General features: G+C 32.1%; 1 protein-coding gene across 1 annotated transcript in view; it reads left to right on the plus strand.

Moving 5' to 3' along the window:
- Positions 1 to 19,556, plus strand: part of LRRIQ1 (leucine rich repeats and IQ motif containing 1) — a 271,088-nt gene that overhangs the window by 209,225 nt on the left and 42,307 nt on the right. Inside the window, exons 24-26 of the mRNA XM_049694936.1 lie at positions 428 to 523; positions 784 to 866; positions 8,523 to 8,624. Coding sequence (XP_049550893.1) covers positions 428 to 523; positions 784 to 866; positions 8,523 to 8,624 — 281 coding nt within the window. The remainder of the gene's footprint in view (positions 1 to 427; positions 524 to 783; positions 867 to 8,522; positions 8,625 to 19,556) is intronic.

Consider the following 19,556-nt stretch of genomic DNA (forward strand, 5'->3'; position numbering starts at 1 on the left):
TAGTAAGATGATGAAAAGAGGTATGAATTTGTTAAAAATGTAATGATTTTATGGAGTTTTCAGTGTAAGTAATATGTGTGATGTAAGTTTATTAAAGCAAACACAAAACTTAAGTGTCAGTGAAGTAATGTTAACTGTTGTAAACAAGTGAACTTTTAAATATTGCTATATAGGTAGAGATAAGGGTTAGAATAAAAATTCCAATGCTGTGTTTCTTTCAACGAAAGGATTGAAATATGCTTCAAGTAATTGAAATGTAAACATTTTAAATTAATGGCAGACTTTTATTACTTTTCAAGATAAAGTTTTTCTGTAACTTAAATGTATTTTATTTCCGAGTTTGAGACAACATAAACAGCTTGTAGTTTTAAAAAGTGCTGATATACTTGTGTTGATTCAGTTAAGTGTGGTTTTTTCTTATTGCTAGTTCAGAAAATAGAACCTTATCCAGGACACCTGAATCAAAGACCAGCAGAAAGAGTTTGCTAAAATCTGAAAAAGAAGAAAAAATTTCAGAAGAATGGTATGTGGTCGGTCTGTTTTACACTAAACTATTAAGAAATTGAGAAATTTTTAAATATCCAAAGCAGATATTTTTCAAGATTTCAAGAATACCTTTATTAGTTTTTAAGAAACCATACCTCTGTTAAATTACAGATTCTTAAATGGGAATTCAAATTTGTTTGTGTATGATATAATTCAGATATGTGTGTTTATATGTATGTGCATATATAAATATAGTCTGGGGATTTTTTGGCTTTATTAAATTTAATCTTTTAATAGGGGCTTTAAGGATATTTCTACTGCTCAGCAAATGCTGAAGAGAGCACAGAAAATGAAATCAAAGAAATTAAGGAAAAAATTAGGTGGGTAATCAATGATCTTTGCAAAACTATGTATCTGACATTAGAGATAAAATCTTTTAAACTATTTTTTAGCAAATTGTATTTAATGAGAATAGAAATGAAATGCACAGATATAAGAATGTCCAAGGTAATAATTCCATAAAAAAAGAACAAGAAAACTTAGAGAAAATTATGATATTACATTTAATGATTTATTATACTCTTAAATGCTATTTTCACTTTTGCCCTGTTCCTTAGCTACTTGGCTATTGATTATTCTATCTATTGTGCACTGAGAATTATGCTGTAATTGGTTTCAAAGCTGGTTAATCTCAGCAAATGTTGATTCTAAAGAGCGTCTGCTTCGTGTGATTATTCCTTTGTGTGTTTTTAAATTGCTTGCTTATTCAGTAAATTATTTCTATAAATTCATCAGTTCCATGAATATCAGCTATGAAGACTTCACAACTTGACACTTTGGAAAAGGAGCACAGTGTATATCTTTTGCGATTATGCTGAACTTGTGAAATGTTCAAAGGCATCTTTTCTTCTATTCCATTTGCCAGGCTATTCAAATCATTTGTCTTTCTTTGGACACCTCTAATCATTTTATTAAAATTACTTAATATGTGGAGTAATTTATAGATGTCAGAGCACGAAATTGGTTGCTATGAATTTATAACCATAATTAAAACAATTTAAAATTATTTGTATATTTCATATAACTTTACATTTACTTAAAACTTTATATGAACTCGTGGACTCATAGGCTCAATATAAGTAACATAACTTTTTTTTTTTTAATCTGTTTTGAGTTTCTCTCACTCATCAGTTTCTTTTATAAAGATCTTAATGTCAGTGAAATGTTTCCATAAAAGTAACATTACTCCTGAGAAGAGCAAGGAATCTATATTTATCCTATAGTTCTAGCTTATATCAGCATACAAAGAAGCACTCAGATTAATTTTTATCTTTATTAATTTTTCTATTATTTTAATCAGTTCAATCATAGAATTGTAAGAAATATGTATATTTAATTTTTAAAAACAGAAATAAAAATAACCAAGATACTGTTGGTTTCTAAGTAATAACTGCTATTTGTTGGCACAGCACTTACTATAGCCATTGATAAATTACTGATGACTCAGTTTTATATTCCTAAATGTTCAACTTTCCTTTTTTGGCATTATATTAGTGATATCTTAATTTTCCCTTTTATCTTTTTGAGATAACTATAATGTTTTTTGTTGTGTACTAAACGTTTGTCAACTTTAAAATATTGAAATTTTAAGCATTTTTTTAAGCATAAAATATTGAAATTTTTGAAATTTTAAGCATATAAGATAACTATAATGTTTTTTGTTGTGTACTAAACGTTTGTCAACTTTAAAATATTGAAATTTTAAGAAAATGTAAATATGTGCTCTGTTTGTCAACTTGCTTTATGCCTCCTGTACTCTTGTAAACTCCTACTAAATTCATCAGGGCTCTGTGGTGGTTTCCCAGGGAAATACAACCCCAAACCCTTAATGAAGATGAGACTCTCAGTTCCAGGGAAGTGGAATTCAGTAAATCGGGGTAGTTTGATAATGTTATATTGCTTTGATATATATTTCTACTTATTTTCAACAGTATCAAAAACAATGTTTAAATCAATGTTTTGAGAAAAATAAAAGTTACTGAAACTCCTGGGGCAAGTTCAAATACCAGAAGTGGCTTAAGAACTGATTCAGCCAACGTTCAACAAATAATTATTATTTATTTATGTTCAAGATCTCATTTCTTAGATATTTACAGCGTTTGCAATGTCTGTGATAGTGAAAGTAAGGAAACTTATCTTGTTGGAATCTGTCTCTGGAAATATATAGGTGTTTCTTGCTAATTCTTGTAACTGAAGGGTTTTTTTTAGGTTGAGTACATTTTTAATTGATCAGCATAGTAAATAATATTTTTTAGAAAAAGTTTAATAAGGAATATATGCTCATACATAAAAGTCATTGCTTTAATGGCCAAAAATTAGACATAATTATTATGAAGCAAAAATTAAACCTCTTTTTATCTGTCACAAGGGGGCATGGTAGGGTAACAAATGAAAAAGGACATCCAAGTTAACAACCACATCTTAAATTTAACATTTTGACAGTGGTCATTAAGCATGACCTGTTATCTCTTCCCTCTTGCATCTCCCTCCCTCCCAAGAGGGAAGAAATATGGGAACATATGTATATGTATAACTGATTCACTTTGTTATAAAGCAGAAACTAACACACCATTGTAAAGCAATTATACTCCAATAAAGATGTTAAAAAAAAAAAAAAAAAAGCATGACCTGTTAGGTAAAAATCCAAAATGGCAACTCTATAATTTTTATGGGGTTATTTACTTTAATTACATGATTGTAAACCAAATTGCATTCTTATTACTGTGTGAGGTTTTGTGTCTTTACATTAAGCTTTTGTTTTGCTTCTGTTTTATCAAAATAGTATTAGATTGATGAAATAAAAGCAATTTTTTTAAAATTTGAATTCTGAAGTGTAAAATTTAATGATGACCTTTAAATCCTCCTCACTCTTTTTCTCTGCTCCCCCTTCACAACATATACACAGAATAGAAATAGTCAAGGTAAGATTAAAGATGAAAAAGAAAATCAGTGGGATCCTCTACAATTATGATACTTTAATCTTTAGTAGGTTGATGATGTAGAATTTATGTCATTTCGTATATGTGAGCAAATCATTTAAGACTCGGTAACTCCGTCTTTCTTCTTACAGAATAAAGAATTTTCTAGTATTAATGCAATCAATTTGTGTTATGCTGTTAACTTATTTGAATCTGCCTAAAATAATGGCCATAATTTTAAACTTCTATTACTCACTAATAAATTTAAATGATTTTTAGGTACTTAAATTCTGTTAAATACTTAAAAAATTTACAAGTAATTTTCAAATATACATATATGTGTATATATCTTACATGCACAACTTGCCAAGTTGAAAATTTCAAGCCACCAGAGGGCAACATTTTTCATAAAACTGTTGGAGACTAACCAGCTCTGTGTGGGTAGGGAGGATGTCAAGTGGGGCAGTCAGAGAATAGAAAATTAAATGGAATCCCTAAAACCTAACAAAGCACTAATCCTCGTGGAGGTGGGGCATAAATGCACGAAGTGTGGAAGCTTTAATTAAAATTTCATGCCATGAAAAACCTTAGAGCAACTTGCTCAGTAGCGAGCTCTTAATAATATTTCCTGTTTCTGTCTTGTACATATAGTTATTTAGCCAAGGGATATGAGTCAACAACATTTGATTTAAGGTGAGAGTGAAAATAGGGCAGAAGGTAGGGGGTTAGTTATTTGAAGAAAGTTGCAGATAGAGGAAGAATACCACTGAGGTTGCTGATTAATGAAGAAGCAAGGGGCTGAGAAAGCAACAGTGTGGGCAGCCATCAGAGGACACTCAGTATTGATGACTTCCATTAGGATAAATGAGGTCATCTGCTTTAAACAGAAGAGAGAGGAGGGGGAGAGGGAGGGGGAGGAGGAATTAATTAGAAGCCACAGGATGGAATCTAAAATTGTGAGGAGTTACCATGATTTACTTAGTTTGGTTTTGGCTTCTAATTATTGTTATTCCTAGTAAGTCATTGCTACTTCCCTCATGATGGACATAAGTGTGAGCAAGTAATGACTGGTCTTGTGTTTGTGGGTTTTTGTTTGTCTTTTTGTTTTTACTGTTGCATCATGCACAGCAGTAATTTCAGAATCTGGTGATCTGGGTTGGAATTTAGCAGGGAAGTTCAGAGTTTAGTACTGCAGTGAAGAACATCATGTGTAAGGTGAGAGTTGCTGGGTTGTTGAAAACCCGAGGGTCAATATCCTAAAGATAGCGAGCATAATTGGTAGCAAGACTGAGATGAGCCAGATGGAGAAAGAGAGTGAGTGGGTGGTTTTGATGTGGAGCACTCCTGAGAGGGGACAGGTTTTGAGTACAGGGATTTTGGTGGAGAGCAGATGGTAAGATGTTTAAGGGCTAAGAATATAAGGATGAAGACATAACGTGGCTTTCCAACATTTATAATATTTATGCATGCCAAATTTCAAATTTCATAGTTAGAAGAAAGAAAGATCAGGATGAGGCAGACAAGGTTAATTTTGTTATAAATGTAGAGCCACCACTAGGGATTAGAATCATCTTGCAGCTGTTAGTAATACCTAGCACAGTTTCAAGTACATGTTAAGCATTCAATAAATATTTGCTGAGTTTATTTCACTGAAGAAAAAAACTTGAGACTGTGTTAGCAACATTTAGTTATAGCCAAGAATTAAGCCAGGTAGAAAATAAAGCTAACTCCTTAATGTGAATTAAACAGTTCATGGGCTATAGCAAAGCGATCGGGTTGCAAAATGATAAGGTAATTAAGAAATGTTAAGGAAGGATCAGAAGGGAACAGCTTAGACAAAACTGTGACAAAATGAAGTTTATTGCTGGTTTATTTTGTTTACCTTAGTGATTCCCAAAAGGAACTTAAAAGAATTTTGATCAAATGTTACTTTGTTGTGCTCTGAACAAAACAATAATAAAACTTATTTGAATACTAAGATCCTGGAGGACCCAGTCTCCACTTGTTCCCCACCAAATTCCCTGAACCTAATACCATGGTAGATGTTCAGTAAATAACTCTTAACCAAATCAACAGTAGGTTAGCTAAAAGTCACTAAAGACATTTGACCCTGTGTATGTGTATGACTGTGTGTATTTTATAGTCATTTAAATATATGTTTATATTTGAGAAGGCAAATTTAAATTAGTAAATAATACTCCTTATAAAAATGAAGTCATTCAATCTTAGCATAAAACTTATTTTACAGCACTGCTCTACATGGCACATACAGAAAATGGATAAGAACCAGATTTTCACGTATGTCGTTAATGAGAATAAGATAAACCAGTGAGCTAAGATTAGGTTTATAGAAACTGTAAACAGATTGCACAGGGGATGGAATAATTTTAAGGATATTATAATGCCTAAATAAAATTGTTACTTAAATGAGGTAATGGATAGAAAGTGTTGAGTACAGAGCCACATACATAATGGAAAGTCAGCTTACTTATGGGTTTCTTTAACTATACGATAAAGGTGTATTTAAAACCTATTTTCCAGATACTGAGCAAGTCGTACTGGGAGATAAAAAATTTAAAAAACAACAACATTGACCTGCCATTGATGATTGCTGAGGAGTAGATTTAAATGACTTTGTAATGCTCTTTACAATAGCCTTATATCCTGGCTTTCTTACTTGATTGTGTATTTTTTGAGGGTAACAGTAGTATCATTCATGGTGGTCTTTTTGGGTACTATCAGAATCAAGTGATTTTTTTCCCATCTAGAATTACTATATTTTTTGCTTCTTATCATTATTCCTTATTATTATTCCTTAGCAGTTTGAATTAATTTGTTTTTAATCAGTTTAAGGTGATGCAATCAGAATGTTTTGAAATACAAAGATTGAAAATGTAGCACACTTTATGTGCTCTTGATGAATAAAATTATTTTATTGAGTAAATTGAGCTAGACAACTCTTCTAAATATTTTATATGTGTTAAATTATTTAATCATGATAATAGTGTGAGGAAAGTGCTGTCATTATCCATGTTTTACATATTAAGAAATCAAGTCATAGAGAGATTGTTATTTGCCCAAAGGAGTGCCAAAGAACTTATAAAAGATCCATTGCTTTTATTTCATGTGCTATACTGAATAAAATGAAGTCAGTTATGGATGCATCTATTTCCTATATGTCCCACCTTATTCAAATAGCAATGATTTAAGATCTTTTCCAAGAATATAATAAGTTGGAAATATTATTGTTGTTTATGTTTTAATTATATGCTTACTAGCTGCCCTTTATTGAGCACCTACACTTATGTCTTGCTGCTTTACACACATTATCTCATTAATTCTCACAGTAATATTTCAAAGTCAGCATTATTGGACAAAAACGGAGGCAGAGGGTGAGACCAATTTGTCCAGAATCATACAACTAGTAAAAGTTGGAGTTTGGACCTAACCCAGGTCTGTCGAATTGTAATATTTTTGCTCAGGAAATACATAGCTCAAATAAAAAGGCAAGAAGGTCAGGAGAATGTGTAGAAAGATCAGCAGGTTATATATAATAAGGTATCATAGAGTATGTAAACCCATGATAATCTGCTTTCCTGACTGACTAATGCTCTTGTTCACATCGTTTTTTGTTTTCTTTTTTTGTAAATGACTTAAGTGATATATAATACTTATTCAATTAAATATATAGACAGAGTTTTTTTTATTATTCTTATTGATAATTCATATTGAATTCATATAGAAGCACCCAACTCTTATAATACCTAAGGTCACTTATAATTATGAGATGTATCCAAATATTGACCAATATCTTTCCTAATCTGAAATATATAATCTCTCTGAAACATGTAAATAAATCATGCTTAGCAAGGGTAAATTATTACTGGAAGACTAATGGAAATCTTCAGTATGCTCATGCTTGAGAAATAATTCTGCAGATACTCTTCTGCAATTCACGTTCTAAAAAACGTGCTACTTTAGCATTTAATTAAAATATGTAACTTGGGTTTTATATTTTAAATCTTATTTTTTCATTTAGCGTATTCACTTCTTTTGCACTAGAAGATTCTTAAAGTCTCTTTTTGCAAAATGATGTAAGATATTAATAAAATGTATGCTGCCCTGAATTGTGGTTTTATGTTAACCTACTTCATTAATTTTTTTATTGAGGTATCATTGACATACAATGTCGTACAATGTCAGTAGATATATTAACCTACTTTAAATGCAGAACTTTCCACTCCTTATTCTACTCCCTGTTACTTATTTCACTATTTTCTTTTCTTACAGTTCTTCAACAAGCAAAAACCTTTTGTCTTAATTCAACTACACTAACTCCCTAATTTCATATTCCATAGAACCATTTATTATCAATAAAAAATAATAGGGCCCTACATTTACAATTATTCTATTTATTTTGTAAAATTAATAAATTCAGAATTCTCTTGGCTATAAAAAATAATTAGAAGTTATACATCTTCATTATGTAAAATATCATACAGCAAGGCAAACAAAAAATCATTCATTTATCTTTAAAACTATTGAGAATTATATTTTATCTGTTTCTTATCTCATTACTTGTCTTGCTTCCATCTCCTATATCTTAGCTCCTTAGAGTTTAGAAAATTAAAAAAGTAGGGTATATGGTTTTTCCTGTAACAATAGATTTTATCTACATGTATTTATGAAAGATTTACCTTATTCCAGCAGAAATATCAGGAATTTAACAAAGGAGCTAAAATAATAAACAGTAAAACAACTCTGTAAGTAAAAAGATGATGCCATAACTGGAAAATTTAAATGTAAATTTTTTCTAATTATTAGTATTTCTGCCCTGTGTATAAAGTATTGGCTATGCTTAATCAGATAACCAAGAATATATAAATGTTGGTTACTTTTTCATATTATAAAGCTTTTTAAAATAACATCATAATCAATTTCACAGAATTTTATAGAATGGCTATTATTTTTAATATTAGTATAAAAAAATGTATAGCGATTTCAGAGAAGGAAAAAACCAGAGCTGAGCTTTTGTCTTATTTTTCTCATTTTATCTAGATCCCACTGTGCGCCTAGCATTATTCAAAAACAATGAAAATAAAGTATCTGATACAAAATCACCAAAGAAAGCACAGCCACAAAGAGATGGCTACTTTGAAGGTATGATTTAATCACAGATATATAGAAAAGTAAAAAAGATGGAAAATTGTATTTAAAGCTAATTTTAAAAGTCCTCATTAGCCCTAAAATACATATATAAAAAATTATGTGTAAAATATAATTAAGTAAAAGTCGAAATATGGCTCTTGGAGCTAAAATACTAATTTGGTGTCTTGATTCATTAGCATAGTAGTTTAGTATTTGTATAAATGCTTATATAAATTTAAATTCTTTGTATTTTTATGTGAAAGTCTTATAATGCTGTATCACCAGTGTTGCTAATTATATTTAAATTTTACACTGACAAATAATGTCACCCTATATCAATGGAAGTGAGTACATGTTGAAATGACATTCTAATATATTTACTGCCAATATATACAAATTGCATTAAACATTATGAATTTAACTCTGGAATTTTAAATATTTTACTATATTTGAAGCTTGTCCAACTCACTTCTTGGGTAAAGGATCTGCATATCTAAGTGGCAGATTGTATTCCTTATTTCAGCATTCAGAACAATTATGGACTCATATTATTAATCAGGAATATTTAACTGTAATAGAGCAGCAAATATGACTTAAAACAAGTTTGCTATTGCTTTATCTTTAATATTAAAATGGTCATAATTTTGCCTATAGTTTTGGATTTTAATTTCTAATAGGAAAAATGGAGTCAAATATTCTGAATGGAAGTGAACTATTCAGAAGTTTTTTTTCTTTTTTTTTTTTTGCGGTACGCGGGCCTCTCACTGTTGTGGCCTCTCCCGTTGCGGAGCACAGGCTCCGGACGCGCAGGCTCAGCGGCCATGGCTCACGGGCCCAGCCGCTCCACAGCATGTGGGATCTTCCCGGACCGGGGTACGAACCTGTGTCCCCTGCATCGGCAGGCGGACTCTCAACCACCGCGCCACCAGGGAAGCCCCAGAAAGTTTAATACTTTGTCTTCTGTACATTTTAAATAAATCTTAAAAGTTATGCATCATTATAGCATGACTGAAATAGATACATTTTAATTTAAATTTCTATTCAGTAAGGTTTCAATTAAAGAAAAATTTGATAGCTACCAATTTTATATTTATTTAGAGATACCTACTAAGTATGTAGGGGTGGAAGACATTGGGTCTAGAATTTTCTTTAAGTATATAGTAATAAAAATATGCATAGAAAGATAGGAAAAGCAAGTCTGGCAAATTATTGAGATTGTTAGATCAGTAGATGATGGTATAAGGAGGTTTGTTTTACCATCCAATTTTTTTTAATAATTAAAATTCTCCATAGTAAAACATTAAAAATGTGATGACCAATGAAGGTGTAAAAAATCAAAATTATTGCAAAAAATGTTTATGGATTAGTATTTTAATAGAATTAAAAAATACTTTCAGTGTAAAATAAGGCTTCAGTTTTAATCAGGGCTCATTTCTTTGTAACAGTCTTAACTTCACCATTTCACTGTTTTTGCAAGGAAGAGTAGAAATTCTGCTAAAATCAATAACAACTCCACAGATATTACCTCTTAAGTAGTATAGTACTGTTACTTTAGAAAGGATATGCCTAGGAAGAAAGATAATTGGGGCATTTTTGCCCTTTAAATTAGCATGTACTTTAGAATCAGGAAGAAGAAATCTATCCCAACCTGTTCTGTTACATTTTCTCTTATCCTATGAAAGATGAAGATATGTTACCATCAAGAATAGTATATATGTATACAGTATATCTATTGATTTGTAACTAAAGTAAAATATGCCAGGATAAGTTCAAATAGTGATAGAAATAAAGTGGAACATTTCTGTATATGCTTTATGATACAATGTGCATTTTTGTTTTCTTTCCTCCATATGAAATGTGTTTAGTTTTTTATTTTTAAACCTCAAGTACATTTGGCATGTCATTAATTTCACTGAATGGTCTTTATGTATGTACCGTATATTCTAGTGACTAATAGTTATTTTAAGGCTTTTTTGGTTTTTTTTTTTTTTGAAGGAATGGGCTTGACAAAAATGATTGTTTGTAGAAGAACATTATTTTCCCTAATTAATATGTTTATTTCTGCTCCCTTTTTTAAGGGGAGAAGAGTAAGTCAAAGATTATTTGATTATTGTTGGCCACGTTGAACCCCATGTTATCTTTAACTGCTGCTCTGGCCTCATCCACCTCCTAGACTCATACTCTTTATTTTCTGACTGGCCACAGAGGACAGTCAGCTTCCAAGTTAGCAACCTGACTAACCACAGCTTCCCAGTGGAGGGCGCATTGTTAAACCAGGTGTTTTGAGATACAATTTATATAGTATAAAATGCACCTGTTCTGAGTATGATTTGATAAATTTCAGTATATTTACAGTTATACAACCTAAATCTAATATAATTTTAATCTAATTAAAATCACCACAGTCTAATTTTAAAACATTGGAAAAACTTTGCATTCCCTTAAAAAATTCAAATAAAATTAATAATTGGGTATCTTACCCCCAAAAGTGAGGGAGATCAGAATTAAATTTTACTGTAGGTTTAGATTGAATGACTCTATGTGGAACAGTATCTCAACATATTTGTATGCCGGCACTGTAATAATTTTCGTGGTTTTGTTGGAATTAGATGATAGTATTATTTGAATATTTTTTCTATACTGCACATATATTTTATAATAACTTTGATTTTAAAAAAACTAAATTTAAAAATACTTCACTTTGCAATGTTGCCTATATGGGATTTTCATGATTCCTCTTATAAATTGTACTAAAATGCTATGTGTTTTTTTTTTTTTTTTTGTCTTTATCTGGATGTCACTAGCAGGACAGAGAGGATGGTAGATATACTCTATTGGTCTGGGATTTAAAATATGCTTAAATATGGGGAATATTTAATATGAAATTTCAAAATATGCTTAAATATGGGGAATATTTAATATGAAATGTCAAATTATATTAAATGACATAGGTAAATTATACCCTTTTAACAGACCATGTTTTACAAAATATCTTTATATTTTGCTATATTCATGACTTGCTGGCAATTTTTATCTAGCTGCCCTTAACCCTTAAGACCCTTTAGACCCTTAACTCAGACCTAAGGCTGAAGAATCTTTGACCACACCTGTTCTCAGGGTAACCTCATACATGTGCCATGTGTCAGATATCAGTTTGTTTTTCCTATGATATGCAATTTAAGAGTCTGAGCACTTTACAGATTCAACACTGGTTTACTTGATTTATTTGCTTATTTATTTATATTTATTTAATGTCCAGTACTTGTCTTGGTTTATTCTGTATCAGCAATGATTTCCACTTAAGTTTCAATATCTGATCTCGCCTTAGAATGTAAAACATTTTTAAATTATTACCTTAAATATTTTCCACCAAGTTTCCTTTTTTTGTTTCAAATGTTCAATTTGGAGCCCTTACGTCACTCTTCTATGGCTATCACTGATATAAGAAGAAGCATAGCTTAATGGATGTTAAGTGTAGATTCTAGAGTTAGTCAAACACAGTTTGAATCTTGATTCCACCTTTTATTGGCTGTGTGACCTTAGGGACATTATTTAACTTCTGTGTTTAGCATTTTTTCACCTGTACAATTGGATATTAATAGTACCTACTTGTTGGGGATTACATGAGATCCTACTTGTGAAATGCTTGAAGCACACAGTATAAATACATAGTAAGTGCTCAAAACTTGTAATCTTTGGCAACAGTCATTTTTACAGTATAGGTGTGGTGGGTTTTTGTTGTTGTTGTTTGTCTTGTTTGCAATTAGTAGTATTTATTGTATTTCTTGCTAGGTACTGTGCTAAGAGTTTTATTTAAATTTTCTGGTTCAGTCTTCTCAGAAACTCTTAAGAATGTATTATAACTGTCAATATTTTACAGCGAAAACTGGTTTTGAGAGTTTGATAAGTGACTTGCCCAAGGTCATACAGAGAGTAAGTGGCTGAAGGGAAATGGGGATAATTTCTTTATCAAAACAAAGCTAACAAAAATAAAACAAAATATAGACATTGAAGAGCAAAGGTTCTTGGGTAACCCTGAAATATATACAAACTTATAATCAAAATATTTAAGAAAAAATAAAAAGACTATTATATTAGGCAAAACTCTAGGAAACTAATATTTTTGTTTTTTTATTTCTTTCTTATACTTGCATTAATATAAATTAAGAAACAGTTTAGTGCCAACATGGTGATAAATATCTGTTTTGTGACCTGTATTTAGATGCTATCTATTCTAATTTTATTATGATTACCTAACATTATTAAGTACCAGATCTTTTAAACTCTAGGAGTTACCATATTTTCAATCAACTATTTTAATTTTCAGATAGATGAGAACCTCTCCACCCAGCCCAAAAGTAAACACTATATTTTTGTTTTATTTATTCCTCTTTTTATTTATACATAAATTAAATGACTTCCCTGCCCTATTCTGCTGAAACTTAAATTTCCTACTCCTAAAGCCCAATGCCAAATTTGGACTTCTGGTTTTGGCCAAGGAAGGAAGCTAGACAAGCCAAGAAAAAAATTGGATCTGGCCCATCAACCTTCACAGAGAGGTAGGTTCAGTCTTAGCTCCTCTAATCCCTGGGACAATTTTACTTCACTTTAAAGTCAGATTTTCATAATTCCCAGTTTGGTGCTGTCATCACTAACATGCTTCTATTTCTCTTCTTATAAAACTGAAGATTCACACATACCATATATCATAGATGTTCAAATATTTTTGTATTAAATTTTTGAGTATTGAAGTCATTAAAAGACTTCAATTTCTGGACTTCCCTGGTGGCGCAGTGGTTGAGAGTCCACCTGCCAATGTAGGGGACACGGGTTCATGCTCCGGTCCGGGAAGATCCCACATGCCGCGGAGCGGCTGGGCCCGTGAGCCATGGCTGCTGAGCCTGTGCGTCCAGAGCCTGTGCTCCGCAACGGCAGAGGCCACAACAGTGAGAGGCCCGCGTACCACAAAAAAAAAAAAAAAAAGACTTCAATTTCTATAATTTTTACTTCAGAGCATTTCTAATCAAACCATATTCTTTTGTGGTATTTTTTACTGTATGATTACAAGCATGTACTTCTCACACTTTCTTTCTTTTAATGCCAGCTTAGAGCACAGAGTCACATTCTGTATATGGTTTTATAGTAGGTCTTATATTTCCATAGCTATATAGAGTACTTGCTAATAGTGCCAACACAATTAGGTATTAAGAGCTGGTAAAATAAATGCCACAAGGTTAATGCAGGTAACCAAAGACTACCTGAAGGTATTCTTTTAAGAAGAGACATGCTTATAATCAAAACTCCCTAAATACATTTTAGGCACTATCATACCATTTAGTAGTATAAAAGTTTGGAATCATTTCAACTTTATACAGAAAAAAAAAATTCTGATTAGGGAATTCAGTCTAGTGAAGCATAAAACAAACTTCAGTTTTTAAAAAAGTATTTGTCTATGGATAAGTGAGATTTGGGGAATGGCAATCCAGGGCCAGAGAGAAGCTGATTAAACTCTTCCTTATCCACATCAGTAGTAAATAGTTTGTATTTTCTAAATTCCACCCAAATTCAGTCATAATAATATGTATATATTCTATTCCAAAGTATATATTTGTATTTACATATATGTCTTGTGTATATATTATTTACATACATCATATACAAATATATAATATATATAATTGACATATAGACTGTATATGTTTCATATATATATGATGGGTATATGGATAAAAATGAAAAGGGATTTCAGAACTTTTAGAGTTCTTTGAAATAACCATGATATGTAGGCTGTGAGATATTATTAGTTTATTTTTTATTAAAAATAAAAGAGGGTTTCCACTTCTGGAAATAGAGGACGTTTAATTAAAACCAACTTTCTTTCCGAGAACAACTTTAAAAGCTGGAAAATGTAGTTTTAAAAAAGCTAATTGACGTCATTGGAGAACTAACAAGTAAGTAAAGAATTATAAGCCAAAAAGGACATCCCAAGAGCTGAGAAGCTGAGCAAAGCTTTTGATAATGTCACCAGTCTACGTGAACTGGAAATAGACTTTCTACTAACCTCTTGCCAGAAACAAACATAAACTATGTCCCAAAATAGATAACATCATCTCAAGCTTCAAATTATCTCTACATTTTTTCCTATATAATTTTTGGCACACAATAGAAAAAAAGGCATAGAAGGAGATGAGACATCACTGAACACCATGAGAAACAATAGACAACAGAAATTGAGCCAAGATTTCAGATAATAAAGACTTTAAAATAAACATACATAATAACTTTAGGGATATAGAAGAAGAGATTGAGAATTTCAGTATACATATTAAACCTATAAAAATATCTGAATGGAAAGTCTATAACTTAAAAGCACAAAAACTGAAATAAAGAGCTCAGTGTATGGGTGTAACCACAGATTAATCAAAACTGAAGAGAGAATTACTGGACAGGATAATAGCTACGAAAGAAATATTCAAATTGAAGCATGAAATGAAAGAGAATGAAAAATACAAAAAACAGAAGATGTGAGATACAGAAGAAATGTCTAACACACGTGTAATTACAGTTCAAGAAGGAAAGGTAAGAGGGAATGGTGCAGAAATAATGTCTGAAGAGTTAATAGTTGAGAATTTACTAAGGTGAGGTAAAACCTCAAATTATGGATTCAAGAAATTCCATGAACTACAAAGGAAATATATACAAGGAAAACCACACTGTAGCACATCATAGTAAAAGCACTAAAAAACCAAAGACAAAGAGAAAAATTCTTTAAAGAGCCAGAGAAAAAAGTTTATTATCTTCAAAGGAGCAATAATAATGAAGCTGGCTTCTTAATAGGAATTATAATAGAAATTATGAAAGTCAGAAGACAATTGTTATATATCATGCTGCTCCCCAAAGTCATAGGTTGAAGCCTTAAACCTCAATCTGACTATTTTTGGAGCTAGGACTTTTAAGGAGTTAATTAAGTTTAAATGAGGTCAGATTAGTGGGGCCCTAATCCAGTAGAACTGATATTTTTATTAGAAGAGGAAAAGACACATACATATTCACAGAGGAAAGGTCATGTATGGACACAGTAAGAAGGTGGCCATCTGCAAGCCAAGGAGAGAGGCCTCTGAAAAACTAAACTTGCCAGCACCTTCATCTCGGGCTTCCAAACTCCAGAACTGTGAGAAAATATATTTCTGTTGTTTAAGCACTCAGTCCTTGGTATCTTGTTATGGCAGCTCAAGCTGACCATTACACAATGTAATGATATCTTCAAAGTGCTAAAAGAAAATAAGTTCCACCATGAAAGTCTATATCCAGCAAAACTTTCTCTTCAGAAATGAAAGCAAGACACTCATGCCACCCAGCTGTCTACCTGCTGCTTCTCTGTTACAGCCACAAGGAGGAAGGAGGATGACATCTGGATTCCCGAGCCAAAGCTTCACAGAGAAAATGGGGAAAGAGATTGGCTCTGGGAGAAGCCTATAGCACCCTTTATTTATCTGTGTTGTCCCTTGCTCCCTGAAAGTAACCTTTCTGTCCACCTTTCAGCTGCCTATTCACTTGCTACCCAGGACATCTATATTTCTGGGATGGCTGATAATCCTATCAGGGTGTTGGAGAATTATTACAATATCTTAGAAAGTTCATCATCAAGGACATTAGTTTTGTATCTAAAGAAGGCTACGTGAGGTAATGAAGTAACAATGGATTTGGACTGAGAAGACTTCAGTTTGAATCTTGCATAAATACTCATTAGCAGTATGCTCCTTGTGTTTGTTTTTTCTCACCTGTAATTGCGAACACTAATCTTTACTTCTCGTGATGTTTTGAAAATTAAGTGATAATCTAAGGTCTTCGAGGTAAAGATGATGGATCTGAAAACCCTCACTAAAACTTCAGGGGAGATATTTTAAAGACACATACTAACAAACATGAGAATATAAGGAAGGGGCAACGGCATTATAGTTTTTTTAGACTAGAAAATAAATATATGAGTAAATAGAAAACAAAAGCTTAAATGAACAATGAAATATGAGAACTATCTCAAACCAAAAGTTTCAGGAATTGATGGTATTAGGCCTTCGGGAAGTGGGGTGAAAAGGGTAATAAAATAAATAGGTCCAGGATACTCTTGAAAAATTCTTGAACTTAATTCTTTATATAGGATAAAACAGAGTCTCTGGATTCAGGAAAAACCTTGGCACCTTGCTAAAACTAAGAAGAGTAAGTGTAGATATTCATGTTAAATGCCAAGGCCACAAGCCCTTCCCCTGCTTAGCTACCAGAAGGCTGATAATCATGTTTTTTAGCCTGCTCAAGTGGCCGTAACAAAATACCATAGACTGGGTGGCTTAAAAAACAGAAGTTTACATCTCACAGCTCTGGAGTCTGGGAAGTTTAAGATCAAGACCTCAACTGATTCAATTCCTGGGGTGAGCTATCTTTCTGGCTTATTTCTTGTTATGTACACATGTGACCTTACCTTAGCACATGTGGAGAGAGAGAGAGATATCTCTCTTCTTCATCTTATAGAGCCACTAATTCCATCATTAGGTCTCCACTCTCATGACCTAATTAACCCTAATTACCTCCCAAAGACCCCCTCTTCAAACACCATCACATTGGGAGTTAAGATTTCAATATGGGAATTTTAGGGAAACACAGACATTTACTACATAGCACCATGCCTTTGACTTTAAGGAAAGAGATTATAGGAGTCTTTCTGGAGATTCTTAACAGTCCAAGAGGAAACATCTAAATATTGACATCAAGTGTTTCCAATATAGGACTCAGGTAGGTCACCCTAAGATGATAGGCGTCACTCACTTGTACAGTTTCTTATCAATTTTACAGACTCCCTCTCTAAATATAAGCACACAAATGACGATTCTTAAACATCTGAAAGAAACTTTTAAGAAACATAGAGAAAAAGTAACAAACATAGATAGTCAACTTCAGGTGAAAAAAATCTTCAAAAATACCATGAATATTTTCATAGACATAAGAAAAAATTGCAACCATGAAACAAGAATGAGATGCTATAATAAGAAAGAGAGAGCTCAGAGAACTAAAACTATCTCATTGTAAATAAAAAATGATATCAGAAATGAAAAATTGGCAGAAGATAAAGTTAGAAGATAGTGTTAAAGAAATTTCCCAGAAACTGGAGCAAAATACAAAGTGATAAGAAACATGAGAGAGAACATAAAGAAAAGAGGCTCAGTCCAGGAGGTCCAACCTTGATAACTAATAGAAGTTCCAGAAAGAGAGAACACAACAACAAATATATTGAAGGAAATTGTCAGAGAAATCATTCTTAAAAATTCCCGAAACTAAGGGAATTTCCAGTTTCCAGATCAAAAGGGCCCATGTTAGGAAAATGAATGAATATAAAGCCTTTGTAGCACATCTTAGAAAATGTCATAAAACCAGGGACAAAGGAAAGAGGTTAGAAGTCCTCCAGAAAGACAAACAGATCACATGTAATGGATCAGTTATCTAAAAGGCACTGGACTTCCTAACATTAATCTTAGAACCTAGAAGATGATGGAACAGTATATTCAACATTCTTAGGAAAAGTTATTTTCAACCTAGCCTTCTATAAACAGGCAAACTACTAATAAAATTTAAAAATATAAAAACATATCATCTTAATTTATCTCCCTTGCAACCTTGCTCAGGAAGCTACTGGAGGAACCACTCTACAAAAATGAAGAGTTAAATCATGAAAAACAATATATGAGGTCTAGCAAAAGAAACAGACAAAGGAATCTTTACAATGATGGTGAAGAGAGATCCCAGGATGACAGCTCACACAGGTTTTGAGAATAAATACTCTATGGTGACTGAAAACATCATGAGCAATCTCTCTGAGGAAAAGAAAAATTGTTTTTATTGTCTGATGTGCTCAAACATATTTGATAGGAGATATACTCCTCAGGAAGAGAGTGTTGGGGTGACCTATTGATATGTGTGTACAAGGCTAATTCATGAATATATAGTAGATATACCCATCTGACAAAGAATTTGGACACTAATGATAGTACATAGAAAACTAAATGTAAAAAATTAAGTAACTAAATGTTAGGAACAAAAGTTATACAAGAAAGGAAATGTAATCTGTAACTGCTTTGCTTTTTTTTTTCTGTTAGAAGCTGTGTGTTTTGAATTCAAATCAACACTTAAATTCATGAAACATGGTAGGCTTCACACAACACTAAATTTACTTAGCTTTAAGGAAGGACAAAGGAGAGGAGACTACAAAGCATGCTTAGTATAGTGAGGACATTGTGACACCTAGGCATAGGACCTGGTGTCCTAGTCATTCTGCACTTAGGAAATGTGTGGGCATCAGAGTCAAGTCGAGGCTATGAGTGTGTAGATAATCTCAGTTAAAGGAAGCCATCAGCTCTGGTGATCCCAGCAGCTTTTATAATTAATTAGTCATGTAGTCGTCTCCGGTATATGACCAGCTAGTAACCGAGTCCACTTGGGGATATATAACTAGCTTCCATTCTCTGGTTCAGTTGCATTTTATCTATATTGGTTACTTATAGCTCAATAAACAATCTCAACAATGATGTAAAAGGGCTTGATCTGGTACAGCTGAATTCTCACTGATCTTGAATTCAGTAGAGATTAAATTCTAACAATTTCTTGACCTGAGGATTAAATCCTCACACCTCCCTGCAACTAGAGGAAAACCATAGAACAAGCTAATAACCCTTCCCTTATGGCTCATATAGGGTATTTATAGTACCCTATGTGGCTCAGCTATAAATGATATTTACATTGTCATAAATAGGTAAACACTAAGTGGTGATATAACCAAATATTATGATTTGTCTAAGAAATGGGAAGATGAGGTATATGTGTTTATGGTAGAGGTGTTGTAAAAGGGCTAAATCTTTATCTTTTATTTTGTGAGGTCAATAAGTAATATAAAAAATT

The sequence above is a fragment of the Orcinus orca genome, chromosome 11 (assembly GCF_937001465.1).
Source record: "Orcinus orca chromosome 11, mOrcOrc1.1, whole genome shotgun sequence".
Lineage (NCBI taxonomy): Eukaryota > Metazoa > Chordata > Mammalia > Artiodactyla > Delphinidae > Orcinus > Orcinus orca.